General features: G+C 29.6%; 1 protein-coding gene across 2 annotated transcripts in view; it reads left to right on the top strand.

Moving 5' to 3' along the window:
* The window catches only part of Duox (dual oxidase), a 160,697-nt gene extending 154,265 nt beyond the window's left edge, over nucleotides 1-6,432 (top strand). For both annotated transcript variants that reach the window (XM_088275010.1, XM_088275009.1), the window contains exons 24-29: nucleotides 352-466; nucleotides 931-1,114; nucleotides 1,769-1,928; nucleotides 2,043-2,198; nucleotides 2,626-2,754; nucleotides 3,657-6,432. In XM_088275010.1, the coding sequence (XP_088131136.1) occupies nucleotides 352-466; nucleotides 931-1,114; nucleotides 1,769-1,928; nucleotides 2,043-2,198; nucleotides 2,626-2,754; nucleotides 3,657-3,785 (873 nt within the window). In that variant the 3' untranslated portion in view covers nucleotides 3,786-6,432. The remainder of the gene's footprint in view (nucleotides 1-351; nucleotides 467-930; nucleotides 1,115-1,768; nucleotides 1,929-2,042; nucleotides 2,199-2,625; nucleotides 2,755-3,656) is intronic.
* The last annotated feature ends 8,925 nt before the right edge of the window (nucleotides 6,433-15,357 follow it).

Raw genomic sequence — 15,357 nt, 5'->3', positions numbered from 1 at the left:
CGACAAACTCAGACTCAAGAGAGTTCGCGACACTAACCACGGGACCACAACCCAACACTATTTCTACTTATGAGACCGTATTTAAAAAAAATATTATAAGCCATTGATAAAACTGATGTTCTTCCAATGTTTAGTCCACACCTTTACCATGTGTTAAAAGGGTCAAAGGAAAAAAATAATAATTTACAACGAATTTAATTTATTAAACGTTCACTAGTGAGAAAATTTGTGGATAAAACTAATGTTCTTCCAATGTTTAGACTATATATGTACGATGTGTTAAAAGGGGTCACAAAGTAAAAAAAGAATAACTTACAACAAATTTCATTGATGAGAATCACATTTTTTCAGGTTGTGTCTCTGCGAACTAAGTATATGGCTTTAGATGTAATAGAAGCCGATCTTCTCCCATCTGATGTCATTAAAATAAAGTTCTATCGTCCACCGAATCTAAAATACCTTTCTGGTAAGTGTTTTAATTAAATTTGAGCAACAATTGCAAATAATAAAGCAAAATAATTACTGTTTTACTATTGTCTAGATTCCCTCAATGTTATTTCAGTTGCAGCAAGATTATTTTTAATTTCACTAATTGATTCAGCAGTCACTTTGTGGTAAAATCTATCCATGTTTAATTAACGTTTTACTTATAACAATATGACAATGACTAAAGTCTTCCCCCTATTGTCTATGTTCTCACTGATAAGAAATAAAAAAATTTAAAAAAAATATTAATAAATAAAAATAAGAAACAGCTACTACCCCTTCTTCAATCTTCAACATCCCAAGGACCCAACTCTAAAATTTAGAATTAGCTTCACATACAGTGTTTGAAAATGATGCGGAATGCATCGAAACACGTGTCGCAGTACATTTTAAGAAATGTGGTATTTACTAAGTAAAAAAATAATTAAAAATTACTTATTTCAGGCCAGTGGGTGAGACTGTCGTGCACTGCCTTCAAGCAAGAAGAGTTCCACTCCTTCACACTAACTTCCGCTCCTCATGAGAACTTCCTGAGTTGTCACATCAAGGCCCAAGGTCCCTGGACGTGGAAACTGAGGAATTACTTTGATCCTTGTAACTTCAATCCCGAAGATAGGCCGCAAATAAGGTGAGATCAGAAGCATTTAATATAATAAATAGATTATATATAATAATAATTAGCAACTGGTAGTAAATAAATTTTGTTTATATTTAGGATATTTTGCCAGAAGAAAAAAACATTTATATTAAATTAGTACGAGGGAGGATGGGTGGAAGATGAGTCAAATAAGATGAATAGACTAATGCCGAAGCATAATAAATGATAAACAGTCATTTATTTATTAATTCATTAGTTATAAAGCACAAATTAAGCTTTTTTTTTTACTACAAAAAGAATATTAAAATATTTCACATACCAGGGCAATACTTAGTAAACAATAAATTGAAAAATTATAGACATTTTTTTGAGCCCCTTGGGAATCTGACTCAGGACCTCCAGCACGGTAGACAAACATGTTAACAACTACTCTACAGAGGGGGACAAATCTATCAAAATTCATTGCACATTGTATGAACTATTGTGAAAATTATGAGTCTTAACCCTAGAATACTGAACTGTTGTAATTTACAAAGGCAAAATGACAATTTTTGGAAAAAATAATGTTAGTTTTTTCCCCTTTCTTTATTTCTATGTCGTATTTTTTACAAATGTTTAGTAACAATCACTTGTTGGATAATTTATTAATCTAGGGTTAAATGCATTATTTTTTTTTTCATCTAGGATCCAAGGTCCTTTTGGTGGCGGCAACCAAGACTGGTACAAGTTTGAGGTGGCTGTGATGGTTGGAGGAGGAATTGGAGTCACTCCGTATGCTTCTATACTGAATGACCTGGTGTTTGGTACGAGCACAAATCGATACTCAGGGGTGGCCTGTAAAAAGGTAATTTTACAACTTGCCTACTGCATCATTCTTGCTACTAGATCTAGCCTGATGTTAACCCTATCATTAAATTTGCGTAAATGTTTATTCAATTTTCCGATTTGCGTTTTCCAGGTGTACTTTTTGTGGATATGTCCATCCCACAAACACTTTGAGTGGTTTATCGATGTTCTCCGGGATGTAGAGAGGAAAGATGTCACAAACGTCTTGGAGATTCACATCTTTATTACTCAATTCTTCCACAAATTTGACCTCCGGACAACTATGTTGGTAAGTTAGTGAAGAATATATTTTGTTAACAAAAAAAAGTTTTTTCTTCATGATTATTACATGTTTTTATTGATATCACATCATAAAATGAGGAAATCAGTGTTAATTGAGATAGGAATGTGGATGTCTGGGTAATTCATGCATTTACATCATTACATGTCTTATGATCTGTCATTTGCTAGTTTACACACATGCAACATTCACCATTTTACCCACGATTGACAACCACACTACTCAAATTTTTGGAACTCCTATTGTACATATATCTTATGACACTGTTCACATGTGAATTTACTGGAGCAATCAATGGTTTGATTGGGAATGCTTTTATTTATTATACATTAACCACTATACTCACGATTGGTAACCACGTTACTTAATTTTGAAAATTGTATTTCTGCCTTCAACAAAATGTTTTTTTTTTCAGTACATTTGTGAGAACCACTTCCAGAGGCTGTCGAAGATGTCAATGTTTACTGGTCTCAAAGCCGTCAATCACTTTGGTAGACCAGACATGTCATCATTCCTTAAATTTGTACAAAAGAAACATAGTTATGTAAGTATACTATTGAGGTATTACTCGGTGTAAGTAGACCATTAAATGCTAGTTAAGGCGACCTTCGGGTCAATATTAGTTGGCTCCTTGGGCCTCATCAGTGAACTTGGTTACTTAGAAATAAGAAGGTGACACAAGTTTTTTTTTGGATTATGATTTGATTATTTTTTACAATAGAATATATTGTAGGTGTACTAACAAAAAATATTAACTTGAAAATATGCAATTTCAACTTAATGATGCATATTATAAAATTTTCAACGTTCTATACACTGGCAAAATACAGTAATTAGTTTTAAATCTCATATTTATGTGGTTTTACAAGTAAATTAAACTTTAAGTGTAAAAGCTGGTATTTTATTCAGGCTAATAGCTTTAAATAACAGGGATTGTTCAAACAGGGATTTTAGACTTTTATTTAATGTTTTACTTAGTAAATACCACTATTTCTTAAAATCTACTGTGACACGTGTTTCGATGCATTCCACATCATTTTCAAACACCGTAAGTGATGCGGAAAATGATGCATCAAAACACGTGTCACAGTGGATTTTAAGAAATAGTGGTATTTACTAAGTAAAACATTAGTTAAAAATGGATATATTTAACACAAAGTGACTGCCGAATCAATTTATGAAAAAGAATTTTAGAGTTAATGTTTTATGCCAGTCTCTCTCTCTGATCTAAATTCTGCGGATTGGTCTGCACATGACATCTCCTTCGCCATTCTAGTCTTTTCTATTTTGCTGGATCACATCACTGGATATAGCTGCCAAAATCTGTTCCAGGATACAAAAAAAGATTGTCTGTATAATAAAACATATAGATTTTTGATGGCAGAAGTTTCTAGATGATTTGATGCATAATTAGAATTTGAGGCAATAATGTTTTATTTTTTTCAGGTATCTAAGATCGGAGTGTTCTCCTGCGGCCCTCGACCGTTGACAAAGAGCGTCATGTCTGCGTGTGAGGAGGTCAACAAGGGCCGAAAGCTCCCCTACTTTATACATCACTTCGAGAACTTCGGTTGATCCAAAGTTTATTTATTAATAATTTAACTCGATAACCAATACTGAGTCTGATAGGATGTTACTTTGCGCAGCTAAATTACATGTAGAAGTGATTTCTCTCAACCAAGTTATCATAATGATGTAAAATGAAACCGTTAATATTAATTTAGATTTTTTATATTATCTGTTTAAAGTATTTTTGTTCAGCGACACAAAGTAACCAATATTTTACCTTTTTTATACTTAACACATTTCGGACGGGTGTTTTTTACGTCTGCGGACCGCTGACGACAGGATTTGATTATCATGTACATATAGTTAAGATCTTAACAAAGACATTGGTACATAATATAAAAACATTAAATATGTAATTCCTTCTTTTCTGACTTTGAAATGAGTCTGGCGCAGAAGGTAAAAATACCCTTCCCGACAGAACAGGTAGAAATACCTTTCCCGTCCTAAGTGTGTTAATTAATATTTAAATATGTCCTTCACAGGAGTAATAATAATTTATTATCATCCTTGTACTTGGCAATTTATCTTACATGATTCGTGAGAGGAATACATAGTTTACATTAAGAAATCCTTACTAAATCACTGAATGACAGATTTTGTTGTGTGTCTGTGTGTTAATAGATCTAGGCCAAACTTTAGATTAATTCTAGGTGCCGTGATATTTTATTTCTCATTTTATTTTAAAGTGCTACGATTATTTTGCATTAAATATTAACTTAAATACAAACTTATCTTATCTCTATACCTCAGAATGAGAAAGAAAAGCAAGGAAAAATGAATTCAATTAATCTGTATTCCTTTAAATTGTGGTGAACGTAATATACATATCGCTCACTCCTTTCAAGAACGTCACAAATCAAAAAACTTGATTTTTCAGGAGAACGTTTTTAATGTTTCAAAATATAACACAAAATATTTAAAAAAAATATCAAGCCACTTATTGAACTTTTTACCTGCAACATATCTTTTTAGGTAAAACCTGAATGTTTTTTCTCCATTTGAAAAATATTTAGTTTATTTAAAAAAATAATTAAACAATACCTTTTCTTCAAAATGCAAAAACAACTTTTTCTGCTGTGTAGCGGGTAAATATTAAGTTAAAAATATGCCTCTTTTGCTGGGATATAGTACATTTTTTGGGCATTCCGAAAACATGTACAACTGAAAATTGACAATTTTTGATTTATGACGTTCTTGAAAGAAGTGAGTGATATGACATATCGCTGACTCCTTTCAACGACGTCAAATATCAAAACTTGATTTCTCAGGAGATCGTTTTTAAAGTATAAAAATAAAATAAAATATATTATAAATAAATATCAAGCCACTTCTTGAACTTTTTACTGTGCAACAGATCTTTTTAGGTAAAATCTGAAGGATTTTTCTCCGTTAAAAAATATTTAGTTCATTTAAAAAAATAATAAAACAATACTTTTTCTTCAAAATGCAAAAACAACACTCTCTGCCCTGTAGCTGGTAAATATTAAGTTAAAAATATGCCGCTTTTGCTGGGATATAGTACATTTTCTTGGCATTCTAAAAACATGCACAACTGAAAATTGACGATTTTTGATATATGACATTGTTGAAAGGAGTGAGCGCTATGTGACTGATTGCTATAAAAGCTTATCAACTCCACAACCGATTAAAAAATTGAACTTTTGATAATATAATTTAACATTTTTAACATGATTTAAATATAACAAATGTCAAATGATTAAAATAAGGTTTTCTTATTATTTTTTAACATCTCATCAAAGATGAAGAAGAATATGGAAGTCTGGGCATTTACGGGGCTGACGACCGTCATCGGCTGGTTTAAGTGATCACTTTACACACGTGTAACATTCACCAATTCTACCCATTATTGACAACCACACTACTCAAATTCTTGGAAGTTCTATATATATGAACCAATTTAGAAACCTTGTTCTCGAATCACTAGAACTTCACTAGAGACATCTATTGGTAGGATGTAAAGAAGCTTTTTACCAAGCAGAAACTCTTATATTAGTATGTATAATAATAAGGTTTTCTTATATTGATAAACCGTTTTTCTTGAGTAAAATTGCCTTTGCTTTAAAATTAAAGTAAATGATAACATTTTCTATATTTCATTAATAATTGCGATAATAAACCATTGTAAAAAGGTCCTCTTAAATTAAGTTAGTTCGATATTACGGAATGTTCATATTTGATTCATTTATCCATAAATGTGTTTAGATGTATTTTTATTATATGCATTATCAGTCATATTTAGTCCAATCATTGATGTTGAAAAAAAATGTAAGAAAATCATTTTTATTTTATTTGTTCTTTTCGCGTAAACAAAAAATACTGATTAAAAGTCTTATTTAGATTTGCTTTTTTTATTTTTTATGTGAAATATCAAAGGATTGATGCTATAAACAAAAAATATTATAATTGCATTTTTAAAATAATTTAATCATTCACTATTTATGGAACATACATACCTAATATAGTTAATATAAAAAATAGTAAATTTATTTTGCATTAAAAAATTGAAATAATAATATTGTCATGTGAAAAATTTCTTATAAAGGAATTGTGATATGATTTAACTATGTAAGTAATTTTAAGGAAAATTAGGAGATCAAATTTATTAATTGCTCTATAAGACATTATGTACTATATTATTTTTTGACATCTCATCAAAGATGAAGAAAAATATGGAAGTCTGGGCATTTACGGGGCTTACGACCGTCATAGGCTGGTTAAAGTGATCACTTTACACACGTGTAACATTCACCAATTCTACCCATTATTGACAACCACACTACTCAAATTCTTGGAAGTTCTATATATATGAACCAATTTAGAAACTTTGTTCTTGAATCACTAGAACTTCACTAGAGACATCTATTGGTGAGATGTAAAGAAGCTTTTTTATTAAGCAGAAACTCTTATATTAGTATGTGAGATCCGAATCCTGGATTATAATCACACACATGAGAAACGCCAGAAAATACCATTTTCATTTTTATTATTAAGCTTATAATTTGACCAGATAATTTATTTACAACATTTTGAGTGTGTCCAAATACTTGTTCACAAAATCTGGATTATCTCCAATTACAGGAGTTATTTTCATATTATTTTTTGACATCTCATCAAAGATGAAGAAAAATATGGAAGTCTGGGCATTTACGGGGCTTACGACCGTCATAGGCTGGTTTAAGTGATCACTTTACACACGTGTAACATTCACCAATTCTACCCATTATTGACAACCACACTACTCAAATTCTTGGAAGTTCTATATATATGAACCAATTTAGAAACTTTGTTCTTGAATCACTAGAACTTCACTAGAGACATCTATTGGTGAGATGTAAAGAAGCTTTTTTATTAAGCAGAAACTCTTATATTAGTATGTGAGATCCGAATCCTGGATTATAATCACACACATGAGAAACGCCAGAAAATACCATTTTCATTTTTATTATTAAGCTTATAATTTGACCAGATAATTTATTTACAACATTTTGAGTGTGTCCAAATACTTGTTCACAAAATCTGGATTATCTCCAATTACAGGAGTTATTTTCATATTTTTTTCATATTTTTCTTCATCTTTGATGAGATGTCAAAAAATAATATGAAAATAACTCCTGTAATTGGAGATAATCCAGATTTTGTGAACAAGTATTTGGACACACTCAAAATGTTGTAAATAAATTATCTGGTCAAATTATAAGCTTAATAATAAAAATGAAAATGGTATTTTCTGGCGTTTCTCATGTGTGTGATTATAATCCAGGATTCGGATCTCACATACTAATATAAGAGTTTCTGCTTAATAAAAAAGCTTCTTTACATCTCACCAATAGATGTCTCTAGTGAAGTTCTAGTGATTCAAGAACAAAGTTTCTAAATTGGTTCATATATATAGAACTTCCAAGAATTTGAGTAGTGTGGTTGTCAATAATGGGTAGAATTGGTGAATGTTACACGTGTGTAAAGTGATCACTTAAACCAGCCTATGACGGTCGTAAGCCCCGTAAATGCCCAGACTTCCATATTTTTCTTCATCTTTGATGAGATGTCAAAAAATAATATGAAAATAACTCCTGTAATTGGAGATAATCCAGATTTTGTGAACAAGTATTTGGACACACTCAAAATGTTGTAAATAAATTATCTGGTCAAATTATAAGCTTAATAATAAAAATGAAAATGGTATTTTCTGGCGTTTCTCATGTGTGTGATTATAATCCAGGATTCGGATCTCACATACTAATATAAGAGTTTCTGCTTAATAAAAAAGCTTCTTTACATCTCACCAATAGATGTCTCTAGTGAAGTTCTAGTGATTCAAGAACAAAGTTTCTAAATTGGTTCATATATATAGAACTTCCAAGAATTTGAGTAGTGTGGTTGTCAATAATGGGTAGAATTGGTGAATGTTACACGTGTGTAAAGTGATCACTTAAACCAGCCTATGACGGTCGTAAGCCCCGTAAATGCCCAGACTTCCATATTTTTCTTCATCTTTGATGAGATGTCAAAAAATAATATGAAAATAACTCCTGTAATTGGAGATAATCCAGATTTTGTGAACAAGTATTTGGACACACTCAAAATGTTGTAATTATGTACTATAATTTAAATTAAATGTATGTCAAATATTTCTGTAGAAAATACAATTTGTTACTAATACTAATAATTCATTAAAATCCGGTGCTATAATAATTTTGTAATAAGGAGTAAATAAAAAAAAATATCTGAATTAAATGTTTCGCTGATGTATTTAAGCGTACATTCAAATAAATATTTATGTACTATCTTACTTTCAAGCATTTATAGAAAAATATGTGTCTAAAATATTTGCTAGTATGTATCTGGAGTTTTATGCTATAGGGGCTCTTATCAAGGGGGTAATCGCAAACACAGAATTCATTTCACCGGAGACCAACGGAAAGCTCACATGTCTGTTTTCCAGATTTTTTTAAAGAATGTGTATTGGATATTTTTTAATTTTTCTGAACATAAGTAAAATTTTTTTTTAAAAATTATTTTTAACTCATTACCTTTGGATAATCATTTATTTTCTAAACCATATAATTATTTGGAAAAAAAAATTTTTTTCAATGCAAAAACGGTGTTTTAGTTAGGTTGTGTTAGATTGAAAATGCCGGTCATTCATTTTTTTTATAGAAAGGTGTGCATGAATTCCCTCCCCCCCTCCCTGGACCTGAAATTAAACTTTACAGAAACATTGAAATAGCATTATTAAAAAAAAATATTAGACATAGTTGTAAAAAACAATGCTCTTCAATTATGGTCACAAGATCACATATCTTCTTAGTTTTCACAGCGACGAATCCTCGACTTAGCACTCATTCACTTGTCCACAGCATCGCACATTTCGATCACTCCATTCAACAACGTCATATATAAAAAATCATCAATTGTCAGTTATGCATGTTTTTGGAATGCCTAGAAATTGTACTATATCCCAGTAAAAGCGGCATATTTTTAACATAATATTTATCCGCTACAGGGCAGAAAGTGTTGTTTTTGTATTTTGAAGAAAAGATTGTTTAATTATTTTTTTTAAATATACTAAATATTTATCAAATGGAGAAAAAACCTTCAGGTTATATCTAAAAAGATCTGTTGCACAGTAAAAAGTTCAAAAAGCGGCTTAATTTTTATTTTTAATACATTTCATTGTATTATTGAAGAACTTTAAAAACAATATCCTGAAAAATCAAGTTTTTTGATAAATGACGTTGTTGAAAGAAGTGAGCGATTTGTCTGTGGATGGCCGCTTGTGGTATAACAATATGTTACTAAAAATATGCATACTTATATCACAATCACTTTTTTTACATAGGTACTAAAGTTATTGATATATTAATAAATAGTTAAAAAATATAGGACCTTGAATGATGGTTCCTAAACTAACACTATCTTATTGAAATGGTCAACAAATTATGTTGAAAAATTAGTTGAATTATCATGTATATTAGTAGTAAAATATTTAATAATTTATCTTTGTACATAAAAGTATTATATTTCCTTAGGAATCTTGCTTGTGTTCTTAAATGTATATTTCATAATTTTTTGTGCTCACATTTTATTAAAAAAGTCATTGTTTAATAAAATATATATTTTCTACTTTGACCAATTTGTTTTTTTTTTTTTAAACTATACTACTTTATCTTTGAAACTGACTTTGGAAATGGGATAACATTCTTCTTCTTCTTCTTCTTCTTTTCATAGATCCTCAGGATCTGTCTGTGCTGCCACCTGTCGCTCTTGGGATGTTGACTGCTAGTTATCTCTCCACCTTTTTAGAGGTCTACATCCTTCAGGGTTTTCTTGATGGGCGATACGTAGAAGTCTGTCTTCTGACATTATATTCACATGCTCATTCCAGTATCGCCTTCATTGTCATCCCCACCTCACGATATCTTCATTCTTACATATGCTCTGGATATTAGTGTTTCTTATGTGGTCTCGCAACGTATTTTATTTATTGTTTCGGCATTAACTTTGTGGTAAGACATGTTACAATGATTAAGGAAACACTTGTTTTTATACCACTTTAGTATACTCAAGTGGTATAAAAGTGTGTTTCCTTAATAAAGTGGTGTTTCCTTAATCAATGTCCCGAAACGTGTTTCTGGTTATAGATCGGAGAGTTTTTATCTCAGAGATTCGAAGTCGAGATTTTATTCTAGAATTATCTGCTCTTGCCTCAACTTCAAAAGTGGCTATTGGGATTATAATTATCCATAAAAGACTTATTCTATCTGCAGATCTTTTACTTTTCAGGAGAGAGCAAAGGAAATTTTTCCTTTGTATATATTTAATTGATCTAAAATAAATCTAATTGTTATCTAAAATATGAAGCTAGAATTAAATATTCTCAAGCATAGTAAAATAATGCATCAAATAGTAAAAAAAACAAATTCTCCAATGTATGATTCGAGTTATGGACTTTTAAAATTTCAACATCAAAATTTCTTAAATTTTCACAGCTATTGTTATTTGTTTTTACATATTCTGATTTTATAATAACATAAAAATAAAAACTTGTTCAACACCACTTTTTGGGTTTATTTATGTAAATCCGACTGGTTTCTAGAATAACAGATTTTCTCATCAATAGGTAAAAATACAAAAAAAATTATAAAAAGTTTGTATTTTCACCTGTTGATGAAAACACCCGTAGTTTTCAAAATTAGTGATGCTTGCAATAATAAACTCAAAACGTGGTATTAAACAAAAGTTACATTAAGAAATCCTACTTTGAATAATAAAATTACTTACAATGTAATTTCTGCTTGAAAAATACAAAGCATTACTGTAAGGAATGTCATGGTTGAAAATTTTATTTATCATAGTTTTAAAATACTAATTTTGTTTGTTTAACAAGGTGAAGAAAGAACGGTTAAACAAATTTATGGGGCGAATGTAGTTGGAAAAAGAAGCAGAGGACGACCGAGGAAAACTTGGCACAATCAGGTCAAATACTTGAAAGCGGCTGGGTCAGGAGTCGTAATAATCGTCGGATATGTATGAGGAGATGCATGAATGTAAAAGAGGCTAAGAATGTTTGCAAAGACAGAGTGGTGTGGCTTTCGATTCTCTCTGCCTACCCCTGCGGGGAAGCGGCGTGATGGTTAGTTAGTTAGTTAGTTAGGTTTTTAAAAAATAATATCCTCACAACGAAATAGTTTTTTCCACTTTTATTTTATTTGACCAGTTACTGGGTTTCGTTGTAATCAACATCCTCAGAAAAAGGTTAGTTTAGAATAATATACATATGTTATTGTAAACTGACTACAATAATATTCATATGTTATTGTAAACTTATTTTACAATAATATATACATGTACATATATATATATTGGGACTATAATAAAATAACAAGTAGGTATGTAATTTTATTTTATATACCTACAAATGTTATTATGTACCCTATTTTTAGTACTTATTAATCTTGGATATAAATCGTTCGATAAAAATTATATTAAAAATCAGAAAATATATTTTTTTTACAATTTTGTATTTTGTTAGATTGTTCCAAAGACATAATTTTAATCTGTAAAGGAGATATATTAAGATATTAGGTGTCTCCACAGAGACAAAGCATCTTTTCACACAAAGGAAACATAAAAGTCTACATTCCCATAATATGGTAAAAAAAGATAATTTACAAAGTAATAGGTATATTATGAAGTAGAAATAATAGTTGTCAAAGTTAAAATGTAAAGAAATTGGATGAGTATTTTTTGCCTGCATTCGTGGTGTAATGGTGAAGGTGTTTAATCACAACCATCGTTGATTATTTCATAAAATATTTGAGACAAATAAAAAATATAATTTTGCGTATTTTCTGAGAATTAAAAAAAAACGATTATAATAACTACTAATGTTGATTATTTAATAAAAAAAAGATATATATATATATATATATATATATATATATGTTTATTTATATATATATATATATATGTATATATATATATATATATATATATATATATATATATATATATATATATATATATATATATATATATATATATATATATATATATATATATATATATATATAAATAAATGTATATATATATATATATATATATATATATATATATATATATATATATATATATATATATATATATATATATATATATATATATATATATATACATTTATTTATATATATATATATATATATATATATATATATATATATATATATATATATATATATATATATATATATATATATATATATATATATATATATATATATATATACATATATATATATATATAAATAAACATATATATATATATATATATATATATATATATATATATATATATATATAAATATATATTTATATATTTATATTTATATATATTTAAATGTATGTATATATTTTGAATATCTTCAATAAAGACAATATAAACATATGTTTTTTTAATAAATGATCGATATTAATCACTACTATTATTATTATTTTTTTTTTTGACATCTCATCAAAGATGTAGAAGAGTATGGAAGTCTGGGCATTTACGGGGCTGACGACCGTCATCGGCTGGTTTAAGTGATCACTTTACACACGTGTAACATTCACCAATTCTACCCATTATTGACAACCACACTACTCAAAGTTCTATTATATATTAACCAATTTAGAAACCTTGATCGTGAATCACTAGAACTTCACTAGAGACATCTATTGGTGAGATGTAAAGAAGCTTTTTACTAAGCAGAAACTCTTATATTAGTATGTGAGGTCCGAATCCTGGATTTTAATCACACACATGAGAAACGCCAGACTCCTGTAATTGGAGATAATCCAGATTTTGTGAACAAGTATTTGGACACACTCAAAATGTTGCAAACTACCATTATTGATTATTTGATAACATATTTGAAAAACATAAACATATATTTTAAGTAATGACGTGTTTACAGAAAATAGCATAATTATGCCGGTCTCCATTAATTAATGGATAAATAAATCATCATTATGGATGAATTTATCATAATGCCATACGTTAATTAATAGATAAATATATTGTAATAATAACTCATCCATATCAAAAAGTACCAAAGTCAAACAAAGACATGACTGAATTTCACTCCTTTTTTAAGGTCGCGTGTCTGTGCGATTTGAAAGAGATCCAAGGATTGCAGAAAACGGGTAGATATATTTAAACTTCAACACGAATCGGTGGACATGTAGAGCGGAAAGACCGCGATTCGACAATTTCACAAGCCGAAATGCCCGCAACAATACACACTTTTTTCTCCACTTATGCAAATGATTATGTGCGTAACACAATTGAATTGATGGCGTTTTGGTGCTGGTTTTCTCGTTTTAATTTTGTACACCGTGAAAATTTTACTTGGCCTACTATGGACAATGAGACCTTATTCGTTTAACAATCAAACAAACAACCGGCCTGAATTGATGAATATATAAATAATTTTGTTATAATAAAATCAGTAAATATCTTATTATAACTTGATAAGCTGATAAGATATTTACAAATTTTAATAATAATAATTATAATCATACCGCGATACGATAGTAATTATAATTTTAAATAAACCCCTTATTCCTCAAAAGTAATTCATTAAAAAAAAACTGGCGATTATCAGAACTTGAGCAGGAATCTTGGCTTTTTTGTATTGATTGACAGTTACAGACGAAGTAATTAATTAAAAAAAAAACTGGCGATTATCAGAACTTGAGCAGGAATCTTGGCTATTTTGTATTGATTGACAGTTACAGACGAAGTAATTAATTTTAAAAAAACTGGCGATTATCAGAACTTAAGCAGGAATCTTGGTTATTTTGTTTTGATTGACAGTTACAGACGAAGTAATTAATTAAAAAAAAACTGGCGATTATCAGAACTTGACCAGGAATCTTGGCTATTTTGTATTGATTGACAGTTACAGACGAAGTAATTAATTAAAAAAAAACTGGCGATTATCAGAACTTGACCAGGAATCTTGGCTATTTTGTATTGATTGACAGTTACAGACGAAGGAATCAAAGATGGTCAATAATTGGAAACACAATATTGAGTTATAATTAGAAATAATATAATATCAAGTTATTATAAAAATGATTAAATAATAGTGTATTTTGTATGTTATAAAATGTAAAATCACAAAGTAGGCATTTGAATATTACTATAAGTACTTCTACTACCATCACGCCGTTTCCCCGCAGGGGTAGGTAAAAAGGATGGAATGCCACACTCTTCTGTCCTGATATACACTCCTCGCCTCCTTCACATCCATACATCTAGTCATACATGCCCTCTGATTACGCAGACTTTTGACACCACCAGATTTTAGGTTCTGATTGATCTGATCGTACCAAGTTTTTTTCGGTCTTCGTTCTGTTTTCCCGCTCACATTCGCCACATATATTTTCTTAGTCATTCTCTCGCTATCCATTCGCTCCACATGTCCATACCACAGTAAAGAACTCTTCCTAATCTTTTCAATTATTCCTTGTTCAGTCTTACATTCCTTTATTGGCATTTGACATACTAATTTTATACCAAATATACCATTTTTACTAAAATAAAGAATAGAAATCTTTACACACTTTTCAATTTCAGGCGCCATATTAATCGAATTAATTTTCTTTACCCTGGTAACATTCGACGTAATTGAAATCATTCATTTCGCTAGTTAAGAACAACTCTGTGTGTCTCTACTACATAATATTTTTGCGAGGTTTGTATAAACGTATTTAAATTACAGGATAAAATATCTCACAACCAGAAAATGTCGCATTATACAACGCATGTCTCTGAGTGATCTACTTAAGACAGGGTAACGCTATTGGTATTTGGATGATGTCTACTTGACACTATTGATATCTACTTGAAATTGTGCAATATTCCTCAGGAGATCGTGGAAACTTGGCATTTATATCCGCTATCTAAGCATCATCTAAGTACCAGCGCCTGTGGTGGTATATGGAAAATGGACGAAAATGTATCAGTTTTATATTATCTTCAGATTGTGATGATATGTCGGTAGAATTTATTAGT

Source organism: Brachycentrus maculatus, unplaced genomic scaffold (genome assembly GCF_059751285.1).
Source record: "Brachycentrus maculatus isolate JH-2025_06_01 unplaced genomic scaffold, ASM5975128v1 h1tg000757l, whole genome shotgun sequence".
Taxonomy (NCBI): domain Eukaryota; kingdom Metazoa; phylum Arthropoda; class Insecta; order Trichoptera; family Brachycentridae; genus Brachycentrus; species Brachycentrus maculatus.
Note: the sequence above shows the minus strand (reverse complement) of the source record. Positions and strands in the feature narration are given on the sequence as shown.